This window comes from Coturnix japonica, chromosome 38 (assembly GCF_054131305.1).
Source record: "Coturnix japonica strain WE chromosome 38, WE-NBRP24, whole genome shotgun sequence".
Lineage (NCBI taxonomy): Eukaryota > Metazoa > Chordata > Aves > Galliformes > Phasianidae > Coturnix > Coturnix japonica.
This window is the reverse complement of record NC_140700.1, coordinates 5,176,307-5,188,502: the sequence shown is the minus strand read 5'-3', so window position 1 is coordinate 5,188,502 and position 12,196 is coordinate 5,176,307. Positions and strand designations below refer to the sequence as shown.

Genomic DNA, 12,196 nt, shown 5'->3' with positions numbered 1-12,196 from the left:
CTGAAGCATCACCAGCAGCATTCTCCACTAGCGACACTCTGCACTCTTCATGCTGATGCAGCCACCACCACCTGCAGGAGCAGAGAGCTCAGAGCAGCAAAGAGAGAGCGGGGCTTTGGGCACATCCCTCCTCCATCCCGGCTCTTATTTCTCATGGAAACTCATGAAACAGCCACGCATGAGAACATTTGCTCCTTTTCCACATCTTTTTTACTTTGAGGTCTCTTAAGTCAACCTGGGGAATAAACTTTGCCCTTGTGCTGGGCAAAGCAGCACCTGGCTGCCAAAAGATAGCACTGCCCCATAGCTGACAGCTCATCCAGCAGCTGGGAGAGAGCTCCAGTGGGAAATATCCACATCCACATCCATCCCCCCCAGCCCTGAGGGATGTTCTCCCCCCCACACACACACACAGCATCTCTCCTCCCTGAGCCCCATGGATGTGCGGCTCCGTTTCTCACCATCCTCTCCCCGCTGTCAGCCAGGAGCCAAACTATCAGCGGCGCTCATGTCAGCATCAAGAACGTCAAAACACAATTAACATTTAGAAACCTGGCTCAGCCTGATGGGAAAGGCCACGACGAGGAGGGAGGGATGCGAGAAGTGGGGGTGGATGGGAGACATCCCAGGGGTGAAGGGAGAAGGACAGCAGCATGGTGGGGGGGTTATCTGACATGTGTGGGTCACCCCTGTGTGCTCAGGGCCATCCTGAGAGCGATGCTGGACACCCCACTAAAGTCAGTGCTGCAGACATTGCTGGTGCTCAGGTGAGGGCGTTTCCAACCATCAGATGCTCCGGGAGAATTGGACACTGTCAGCAGATGGACGCAGGGATCGATACGGCCTCACCGGGCTCCAAGAGGAAAGGAATAAATCGCTGCCTTTTGGAGGCAGGTTTGGAGGAACACACCCCACCCTGAGCTCAATGCTCAGCTCCAGGACACGGAGATCAACAACAGCAGCTCCAGCAGCTCAGCATCCTCCCCTGACCCTCCAGGCCTCACATGAGGCTCAGTCACACCATCACCCCCCATAGCACAGGAGCACAGCTCCCACCCACCACCTCCAGCCTGGCTCCCCTCCAGCAGGGAAGGTCACCACGTCCCTTGCACACACAACCCAGGAGACGCTCTGCTTGCAGTTCTTATTTTATTTTTTGAATAGAGGAAAACATGAAACCGCATTTATGGACCGGACTCTCCGGCTCAGCTCTGCAGAAGGGTTTGAATTATTGATGGCTGAGCCACCACCTCCTCCTCCTTCCTATTCACTGGTCACTCACAGAGGGGAGGAGAGGCACGAGGAGGGTGCACGGCCCATGTTATCTATGGGATGTGCTCCCAGCACTGCTGTGGGTGGAAGGGCAGGGAGAAGAAACCTTTAATTCAAAGCAAAATATGAATAGGATGGTAATCAGCTGTAATATCAACCCTAAAAGTCCCAGCAAGGGCTGGTTTTGTGTGAGTTTAAAGAACAATATGCTGGTGGGGGGAAGGAGGGTGAATGGGGCTGCTTTTGGGGCATCCCATTTGTCTGTAGGGGAAGGAGGAGGTGCAGCAGAGGGGTGGATGTGGGCAGGTTGTGCTGGGGATGCAGGAACCAAAGGGAAATCTGCAAGAAAAGGGGAGGAGAAGGATTTCAGAGGGAAAGGAAGGTGGAAGAACGCATTGCTACCAATGTCCTGCTCCCTTGGGGGGGTGTTGAGCAGGAGGTTTGGTGCTTCATGTCAGTGCAATGAGAGAACAGGGGATGGGATGAGCACAGCTGGGAGGTCGTTGGGAATGGGGTGTGAGGAGCACATGGGGCAGCCCAGCACCACCCTGCAGCCACCTGCCAACCCCAGCCCCAGTGAGTGCCCACAGAGCACCCCCAGCTCTCCTGCATTGGGTAATCAGAGCTGGGCTGTGATTTACCAAAGCAAAGGATGGCCAAACAAAACCCAGAGCCAAAGCAATATGGTGAGCACAAAGAACACACCAATTACAGGCCTGGGGGGGGAGGGAAAAAAAAGTGAAAAATAAAAAGAAATGGCTTTGGATTTCTTTCCACAAGAAAGAGACTCCTACACACAAACAGAACACGAATATGGGTAATAGATATGGATATTTCGGAGAGCAAAAAATGGTACTGACTGAGCTCTTATTGGATCAACACACACACGTTGAGTCCATGTTTCTCTTGAGGAGTGAGGATAATGGGATGCCGAATGTCAGACCGCTTTAAATATATATAAAACTCATTATACGCTTCATGACTAACCAGATTTTGATGGAAAGGGTTGCATTTTAAAGAAATGGAGGTGGGGGGGGGTGAGAATAAAAAGCCCATCCGGGCTCACGGGGAGGAATTAGCGATGAAAGAGGGATGATTCGGCCGCAGGTTGTGAGCGGCAGCCAACCCCCCCCCTCCTCCTCCTCCTCCTCGTGAGGAAGGCGGCTGCTCTTGTGCCAGCTCCTGGCAGCCCCCCGCCCCCCTGCTGCCCCATTGTGGGGGCTCTGGGTCCCTTGTAGCATCTCCCTGCACCCTGGAGCCTGCACCCTGCCCAGCTGATGTGAACCCCCGGCCACCTCTTGGCATGGACCCCCCTGTGCTCCCCCAAGTGGTATCTATGGGCACAGAGCTCACTCAGCCCCATTTCCCCATCGCTGCATCCCCAACCTCCTCCATCCACATCGCCGGGTCCCCCTCAGGGATTTATTCCTTATTCCTCCCCTTTAATTCCCCTCTGCAGCTCATCGCCCCCGGAGCGAAGGAGGACAAAGGAATCGCGGCCGGGTTTCGCAGCCCAGACGTGGAAGCGACGCTGCTCTTCTCCTCTGCAACACTCCCACCTAATGGCAGGAGAGAGAGAAAGCTGACATTCCATCAGCAACGAGCCCATTAACCCGACAGCAATGGGCGCATTAAGGCAGCACCCATCGCACGGGCAGCTTGAAATGAAGAGTAAAGTCATGTAAAGTGAGCGCTCAGCATCACAAAAGACACGGAGTCGTTTAACCGGATCAGGTGGTTCTGCTCGGCTCCATTTGGATGCAGGTTGGAAGCGATGGGCTCCAGCTGTGTCTGCGGGACCCCCGAGGTGCCAGAGCAGCCCCCAAAACGGCCCCACCAAAACAACAGCCCCGTGCCCCTCCCAGGCCCTGCATAATTGATGCAACATCTTCCTGAAAGAAATACCCTCCTCGGGCATCAAATATTCATGGCCTCGTGCTTTGCAAGGAAACGCTGCTTTCCTTGGAGCCCGACCAAGGCCAGCACGGATTTGCTTTTGCAGGAGTAATGATGCTGCTCATCGACCAACCGCAGCAATGAGGGGCTGTGCTGGGGGGGGTCGGTGTGTCCCCCCCTTCAGTGCTGTATCCAAACCCCACCGCAAAGCAGAAATCCTCATTAATCCTCATTAATCCTCATTCTCTGGGTGGCAAAACGCTGCCAGAGCATCTCAGTGCCCCACATCCAATGTTATTGGGCTGCCCTGGAGGGGACGGTGCAGCTGTGGGGCTCTGGTGGTACATTGGGGTGGGTGATGGGTGAGCACGAAACCCCAACACCAATCAGCCCCTGCTGGACATAGAGTGGCTGAGACCAAATAACCCGTCTGCTGTGCTGCATTAATACTTCAACGGGCTTTTGATTAATCATTAAAGAAACGATCGTATTGTTGTTAATTAAAGAGAAAAAGGAAGAAATGGTGCCATCTCCCACCCCAAAAGGGCCCCAGGGCTGCTCAGTGAGACCATGGGAGGAGCAGCTCCAGCAGCATTTGGGGGGACACTGCCCCACCAGGGGACCCGGAGCAGATCAGAGCCCCCCCTTGATGTCATGGGGTGCTCTCAGCACACACAGCAGCACCACGCAGTTCATTACTCCCACCTTGTCCAGCACGATGGGAGCTGTAATAAAGCACGGCCCAGATTTCACGGTTTCTCACGCTTTAAACCAATTAATAATAATCAAAACATCCCTTCGTCAGCCAACCCTCGCCTTCATCATCCTGCTGGGCCAGGACAGCACAGCTCACAGCATCCCAGCAAGGAGATCCCTGTGTGGTGGTCGTTGCAGGGTCCCCAGAAGCCCCCATTGCATCCCACATCCAAGCTCTCACACCCTACACCTCCATCCCCACGTTCCTTCATCCCACATCTCTCAGCCTCCAGTGCCTTCATGCGGCAGCCGCCCTCACTGCAGCCGGGCTGAGCGCTGTGAAATGAGCTGGGGGCAATTTGCGGCTCTGACACCACCTGAACCGCCTGGAAATGGGCTCAAAGACCCCAACGCAGCGGAGCCACAAACCGCCCCCTCCCTCACCCCCACCCTGAGCTCCGGGAGACCCCCCGCTCCCAACCCACACGTTCTACCCAAATCCGGCCCCTCCAGGTTATCGGCTGCGTTTGTGCTTTCCTTTAAACCCCACACACAGCTGCGATGTTTCGGGCTCCTCATTTCGGGGGGTTATTCTGGGGGATCTCAGCAGGAAAATCGCGGTCCCTGCTCCTCCCCACCCAGCCCCGAGTCACGGTGGCCGCCCCCGACTCGCACCGTCGTGATGCTGCACCTCGAAGGGGGGGAACTCCGGCACCTCGCTCAGCTCCGACCCCCCCCCCACGCTGATTAGCAGTTGCTGAGAGAGCAATTAATCAACCCCTCCCCACCCTGAGCTGGTAGGGGAAGGCAGCTGCCAGCCCTGCACACCCCCCTCGGCTGATGGATGGGGGGAGGAGAGCGCATTTCCCACCCCACAACAAAGCCATAGAGGTGGCCGCGCAGCATGGAGCCCCCCCTCCCCATATCCCATAGGGCCTCTTCCCCCGCTGGGTTCAGGGGCACAGAGGGATGTGATGCTCAGCCCCTCACAGCCCCCAGCCCCTCACACCCCCCCACCCCTCCCCCCGCTCACATTTCTGCTCTCTTTGAAAGCTGACCCTCCCGGCTCCACCACCGCCAGGCGCCACATCCCAACCCCACGTAACCGGAGCTGGGAACGGGCAGCGATACCCCCGACAGCCGCCCCTAATCCCCTGACCGGGCACCGTGTCACATCCCCATAGCATGGCTGAGCCACCCATAGGGCTGGGTCCCACCCGCTGCCCCCACAGCCCTTTGGGGATGGGGGGGGTGTGATCCTATATGGCTCAGCCCCATGCATTGCACCACAGCTGTCCCTCTCTACCTGGGGGTTGAAATGGGGCCGATGGACAAAGCCAAGGAAAACCCCACAGCAGAGGGTCCCACCCGATCCAGCACCACCCCCAGCATCACTAGGACCCCCCCCCCCCGTGGATGGGCTGTGAGGGAGGCACAGCTCATCCCTACACCTTCCCCCCATCCCCGTATAACGTGGTCCCGGGGAAGCCCCTCCCGCAGCCCCCAACGCAGCTGCCGGGTGGGCTGTGCCCGTTAGATGGCAGCAGGGAACCGCGGTCCCAAACCCACCATCACCCACTTCCCTCCACACCCGTTAATTAAGCACGGCCGGGAGGTGCAGCATCACAGAGCGGGGCTGCTCCGACCACCGACCCCATGGACCCCATGGACCCCATGGACCCCATCACCCCCAGTCCCAGCACCGGGTGTGCAGGAGGCACGGCAGGGGCTGGCAGTGTCCTTATGATGAGGATTTGCTTTGTGCTCCGCAGCCCCGAGGAGGTTTCATGTTACTGGGAATGGGATGGGGGGATGTTCCCGGACAAAAGCCCATTGTGAGCTGTGAGGCTGCTCCAAGCCCCAGCGTGGCCCACAGCCCCGGGCAGGGGCCCAAAGGATCGCCCTCCCACCCCACTATGAGCACGGAGGGATGCGGGGCACCAGCAGGGTGCCAGACCCCATAGGATGGGTCCATTGGGTGCCATATATATATGGCACACAGGGATGGACACAACCCTCCCATTGCTGCTCACCCCCCAGCACACCCATGGCTGCCCCCAATGCTTCCCCTCCCAGCAGCTGCCCTCCCCCCGACCCACACATTGCCGTGCGATGGGGTCACATTAAAGGATTCATGAAGAGGGTTCTCAGGGCGATGAACACAGCCCGGCTGAACTGGTTCCAGTGTGAGCTGGGGTTTGTTTTCCCCATCAGCCCCTGGAGGAGCCGGTTTCCCTTTTCCCAAGGAAATAGGTTGGAATCGGGCACCCAAATCCTAAATCCCAGCACCGGGATGGGGCCGGGTGGGATAAAGGGGCATTGAGACCCCCCTCCCCGCCCACCTGCAGCACGTACCGATGTGGGAAGTTGGGCTGCAGGACACGGCCGGGCAGTGAGGGGGGGGTTAAAGCTGAAATGGGGGGAGGAAAATGGGTTTAAATGAATGAAAAGTGCCGGGCGGCTCCACGTGGGGTTGGGCAGCGGAACAAAGCCCGGAGGGCAAACAAAGGCCCCTTCCCTTGTCGGCTGGGCTGGGTGGGGGTGTTTTATTGGGGGGGGGGGTGGATCTTCCCCACTCTCTGAGATGGGATGGAGAGTAAAACCTCACTCCTTCACTCTCAGATCGCCCCAAAAGGATAAAAGGATCAGAGCAGCCCCAAATGGGATCAGAGCAGCCCCAAATGGGGACACCCCCCCCAAATAGTGGCAGGATTCCTCCATCCATCCGACCCCAATGGGGGGTGGGGGGACCCTCCAGCAGCCCCGCCCCACACGGAGCTCCAGCCCCACAGCTCCTCCCCCCCCCCCATCTCCCCGCTCACCCCGGTGCCCTTATTTAATTTCCAGCGCGTTGGGGCTATTTTTAACATCTGGACCCCTCCAGTAAGGCTGAGCACCCCCCCCCCCCCATTTCTCCCCTTCCTTCCTTTATTCCCTTAACGCTTCTGACCCCTTTCCCCCCCATTGCAGCACTTTGGGGTCTCTCCCCCCCTTTATTATCTCAATAAAAGGGGACCTTTAAAACTGAAGGAGATCTGGAGCCAGATTTGGAGGGGGGGGGGGGGGGGAGATCCCAACAAGGAATACTCCCCGTAATTAATTAACAGTCATCATTAATTATCATCATTAATAATCACAACAACAGATCGCGCTGACGGTGAGTGCTGCTCGTGGGGGGGGGATGGTTATAGGGGGGGGCAATGGGGATGGATATGGGGGGGGATGGACCAACACACCCCTATTCAGCGCTGTGTATATGGGGGGGGGTTGCTCCGAAAGTAATGCCTCCTATTTTCTCGCGTCAACCCCAACCCCCCCCCAACCCCAACCAACCAACCCCAGCCCACCCTCCCTCCCCCCCCACGACCCCCGACGTCACAGCGGATGTTGATGGGATGGCGGTGGAGGTTGAACCTTCCCGCCAATGCCCCCCCCCCAAAGATCCGCGTTGTCACCGCGCGACAGATGGCAGCAGAGGGGCGCTCCGACAAGATGGCGTCCGACATCGAAGTGCGTATGAAGCAATGGTGTGTGATCGAGTTCCTGCACGCAGAGAAGATCGAGCCCGTCGACATCCACCGACGGCTGCTCAACGTCTACGGGGACCAGACGGTGGATGTGAGCACCGTGAGGCGGTGGGTGGTGCGTATTGATAATGCTGATCTTCACCGGGAGCCGCGGGGCGATGGGGATGGGGGGATGGGAGGGGAGTGGGGTCGGTTTGTAGGGCTACAATGCATCGGATGGGGTCGGGGCGGCTGCCCCCCCCCACAATGGGGTCGGCTGTGTGTGCTGGGGGGGGGCACAGCTGTATGTGTGTGTTGGGGGGGGGCACAGCTGTATGTGTGTGTTGGGGGGGGCACAGCTGTGGCTGCCGTTCTGTTTCTCCCCCTCCTACTCCCACCCCCCCCCCCCCCCAGCCCTTCCCCATGGGGTGATGCTGCGAAATGGGGCTTTATTATCATACCGACCCCCCCCCCGTAATACAGGCGCTGCACAAAGCCCCGATGCTGCCCTTCCTGCCCCGCTTTCTTTCTCTTCCTCCCCCCCCCCTCCTTCCTTTCTTTCTTTTATCACTTCCTTTTATGATGCGTGCCCAGGAAGGAAGGGGGGTGGGCTGCCCTTAATGGCCGGTTGGGGGGTGGGGGGCTTCAAAGCATCCCCGGGGTGTGTTTGTGTGTTTATGGGGGGGGTTCAATGAGCCCTTCCCCACTATCCCCCCCCCCCCCCCCCCGTGGGGGTGCGGTTCGTGCCCCCCCCCGCTGCCATCGAGCCCGGCCTTGCAGTGATGGGGGGGATGTACAGCACCGCCCCCCCCCCCCCAATGGGGTGAATGGGGCTGGATGGATGGAGGGATGAATGGGGCTGCTCGCATGGAGGGGGGGGCAGGGGAGGCCTTGCAGGCATTGCTGCCCGCCTGCAGCACAGCGATGGGGCTGGGGGGAGGGCAGAGCTCCATAGGGATGGGGGGGGGGGTCTCCATCCATCCCTCAGCCCCATCGATCCTCAGGACACATCCCCCCCCCCAGAAAGGTTCCTTTCTCAGCTGCTTCCTTCCATGGCAACCCGGCTGCTCCCTCTGGTTGCAATGCATTTGGGGGGGGGGGGCTGAGCTGCAAACACCCATCGCCACCCTTTGGGTGCTTCACCCACGTGCAGCCCCATCACACGACCCTACATTGCACCTCCACACCCACGTATGCAAACAGCTGCTCACCCCCCCGTTATTCCCCTACAGCCCTTAAGGATGGGGCTGGAGGGTTGTTTTCATGGCGGGGGGGGCCCTGTGCTGCTTCCAGTTGTTTGTGGGGTGTTGATGTGACCGCGTGGTTTCTGCCTCCAGCAAACAGAGGGGGGGGATGTTTTGAACTTATGAGTCACTCCCAGAGCTGATGTGTGGGTTGGAAGCACCCTGTGCCCCCATAGGGCCCTGCATCCCATGGCAGCCACGTGCTCGTGTGTTCCCATATGGAAGGTGTGGGGGGAAGGAGCCCCCCGTGCTTTGCTGGGGATGCAGCTGTAGGAGCAGAAGAGTTTGATGCTGTTTCTGCCTGGAAGCTCCATCTCCTCCATTGGGATGGGTGCAGGGCTGTGCCTGGCTCCCTATGGGGCTGGCAGTGCTGTGCTGTGGGTCCGGATGAGCAGGTTTTCCCTGCAGGTTTTCCTTCAACCCCTGGCACTGTTATTGGGGTGGAGGAATCGGCTCCTCTGTGGGATTTCCCCATGAGCAATGGGGCGGCCTGGGCTGATCCCTGTGTCCCCACAGCCAGGAGCAGGGCTGGGTTATGGGATGCAGCAGGGCTGGGTTATGGGATGCAGCAGGGCTGGGTTATGGGATGCAGCAGGGCTGGGTTATGGGATGCAGCAGGGCTGGGTTATGGGATGCAGCAGGGCTGGGTTATGGGATGCAGCAGGGACGTGTGGCCCTTCTCTTCCTGCCCTGGAGCTGGATGCAGCCCGGGACCCCCCCAGCCCCCTCCCCATGGCCGTGTGGAGCCATGTGGGATCTGAAGGACTCCACATTAAATCAGGAGCCGCTCAGCCCACGTGGCTGGAAGGGGAACTGATGCTCAGCTGTGGGTCTGGCTCCCCAAAACGCTGTGGGACCCCCCAGCACCGTGAGCCCTCCGTGCTCCATCACCGTGGCTTTGTGGCTTCATCCCCTACACGATGTTGGGGGCCGAGGGGCTGCTGTGCCCCCCCTTCCACCCCACAGCATCCATCAGCATCAGCATCACCTCCCCCCATCCCTCCCCCCATAGCGGGGTTCCCCCTCCCCTGCCCCCCACTGACCCCAGGGATGCTCCTCATCCCCCACGGCCCCGTTGAGTCACTTCCGCGCCCCCCCCCCATCTCCCTCCTCCTCCCTCCTCCTCCTCCTCTCCCTCCCGCTGTGGGGCCGAGCTCTGACCGACCTTCCTCCCCTTTTTCTCCCCGTTCCTCCTCACCGCAGCCGCAGGGAAGGATGAGCGACGCCGGCGCTAAGCCCAGCCCGCCGCTGGCTGCCAAGGGGGAGAAGGACACGGCGGAGAAGAGGGGAAGGGGGCGGCCCAGGAAGAAACCGGAGGTATTGGGGGGGGTGGGGGGGAAAAGGGGGGGGTCAGCACGGGGGTGGGTGCTGGGGAGGGGGACATGTAGGTTATGGGGGGGGGGGATGCTCAGGGTGCAGCATCGTGGTGATGCAGCCCCCCCCAAACTGCCCCACACCCCAAATCTCTGCACCTCAATCCCCCCCCCCAGCATTGGGGTAAAGGCGCTGGGTTCTCCTGCAGCTCCTCCCATGGAGCTGCCGCTGCAGCCCGGCTAATTAAAGCCCTATTAGCACAAGCTGCTCAGAGGGATCAGATGCTGCCGGGTGGGGGGTGGAGTGAAGGGGGGGGGCTTTGTGGTTACCACAGCCCTCCCACAACGCTTTGTGTACAGCCCCTCCCCCCATGGAGGCAATGTGTGCCCACTGCCCACCCTGTGCTCAGCGGGTTTGGGGTTTCCCAATGGGATGAAATTGGGGGGGGGGCGTTGAGTTGAGGGTGGAGAGACCAGCGGGAGCTGAGCTGGGAGATTAACGGGGGGAGGGTCGTTAAGGCTGGCAGTGCCCCAAAGCAGCACTGAACCCATTGCAGCACTGCTGCATCCCGGGGGCACCGACCCCATCCGCAGTGACCCCCCCCCCCAACCCTTCACTTCCCAACAGGATCCCAGCGAAGCGCCCACCCCCAAGAGACCCCGCGGGCGGCCGAAGGGCAGCAAGAACAAGGCCAGCTCCAAAGGCAGGGTATGTGGGAGCCATCAATGGGGGCATTTGTGGGCCGACCCCCATAACCACAACCAGCCCCAGCTGCATCCCGGGTTGGGGCCGTGCTGTGGGGGTGTCTCTGTGCCCACACCCTGTAACCTGCCTTCAAAACAAGCGACTCATCCTGTGCTGCTGTCTGGCCTGTGTCAAATCAGGGCCAGCACTGGGGGATTGATGCCATTGGGGTGTCACTGGGTTTGGCAGCAGTGGGATGGGAGGGGGGGATGAGGGGGGGGGGGGGTGTGAGCACCATCCTGACCTCAGTGTTTTGTTTCCCCTTCAAACACTCAGAAATCCTCCGTCACACCAGGGATGAAACCTCGAGGCCGACCCAAAAAACCGGTGAGAGCCCCTTTCCCCTGTCTACCCCCCCACAACCTCCTCCTATCTGTGGGGCTTCTTGTCACCCTATAGCAGTGACCCCCAGGCAGAGCCTTGTTATGAATGGGGATGGAGGAAGCGTGGGCCAGAGCTGCATCACGCTCACACTCAGTGCTGAGTCAGCACCGTGTGCCCCCCCAGCCCCCCCATGGGGCTCCTCATAGAGCCCCCCCAAAGGGCTCTGATGCCTCGGGTTCCCCCAGGCCACGTCTCTCCTTTGCTTTGCAGCAGCAGGACGAGGAGGAGGTGAACATTTCCCAGGAGTCATCCGAGGAGGAGCAGTGACCCCTCCTGAACCGCCGCTACCTCATCACCACCCCCAGGACTGAGGGAGAGGGACGGGGCACAACATCCCCCCACCCCCCACAGCAGCACCCGGCTTCCTCCTCCTCCCCCTCCTGCCCCGCTCCTTCCTCACCCCCCAATATCAGCAGCACTGGAACAGAGGGCTCAGCCCCACAGCCCTATGGGGGGAGGGACCCCCACCCCGCTCCCCCCAGCACAGTGGGGCAGCCCCACTCCCCCCTCACTGCCCGTTTTGGGGTGACCCCCTTTCCCCCATCGGTTCTGGCTGGGTTTTATTTTATTCTTTTATATATAAATATATATATATAATTTGGGGTGGGGGGGTTATTTTTTAGCCCTTTTTGGTTCTCCTCTCATTCACAACTACCTCTGGATATTTAAGTTCCTCTCCACCGATGTGGGGCGGCTGAGCATCCTTTGCTTTTGGGGTCATCATTTTCCTCCTTGTTTCTCTGGGGGGTGCATTGCTGGGGGTCGCAGCGGGGGAGATTCCCCCCAATTCAGGCATCTGCTCATTCATTTCTTTTCCTACTGTTACTTTAAGGGTTCACTCACTGCTGCTCCTGGGTTGGGGGTTTGGGGATGTCGGGGGTCCCCCCTTGTGCCACCCCCACGGCTGCAGTTGGGGCTGGGGGGGGGGTTTGGTGTCGGGTTTGGGGTGCTGCCAGTGTGGGGCAATAGGGGGGATTTATTACTGTTTATTTTTTTGTTCCACTGTTACCAACCGCCTGGTTTCCTATTTGCAGTTACTTGAATAAAACGTTTTATGGACGTTTGATGTTCTGCTCTTGAGCCTCCTATGGGCTCTGGGGTTGAGCCCCGTGTGGGATCGTCCCATCACCAGCACCACCA

General features: G+C 59.5%; 1 protein-coding gene across 2 annotated transcripts; it reads left to right on the top strand.

Annotated features, from left to right (window-relative positions):
* Nucleotides 1-7,331: 7,331 nt before the first annotated feature.
* HMGA1 (high mobility group AT-hook 1) lies at nt 7,332-12,115 on the top strand. 2 transcript variants are annotated; one of them, XM_085527256.1, is made up of 5 exons: nt 7,332-7,499; nt 9,818-9,931; nt 10,556-10,636; nt 10,949-10,999; nt 11,267-12,115. In XM_085527256.1, exons 1-5 carry the CDS (start codon nt 7,389-7,391, stop codon nt 11,321-11,323), a joined length of 414 nt encoding a protein of 137 aa, XP_085383382.1. In that variant the 5' UTR covers nt 7,332-7,388; the 3' UTR covers nt 11,324-12,115. The 2 variants fall into 2 exon arrangements, with proteins under 2 accessions (XP_085383382.1, XP_085383381.1); XM_085527255.1 differs by having other exon boundaries at nt 7,332-7,506.
* The last annotated feature ends 81 nt before the right edge of the window (nt 12,116-12,196 follow it).

Excerpts from the sequence above, each read along its gene's own strand:
- HMGA1 (XM_085527255.1), top strand. The coding sequence starts at position 7,357 with ATGGCGTCCGACATCGAAGTGCGTATGAAGCAATGGTGTGTGATCGAG. Across the intron at positions 9,932-10,555 it reads GGCCCAGGAAGAAACCGGAG|GATCCCAGCGAAGCGCCCAC; the intron begins GTATTGGGGGGG and ends ACTTCCCAACAG. Across the intron at positions 11,000-11,266 it reads GAGGCCGACCCAAAAAACCG|CAGCAGGACGAGGAGGAGGT; the intron begins GTGAGAGCCCCT and ends TTTGCTTTGCAG.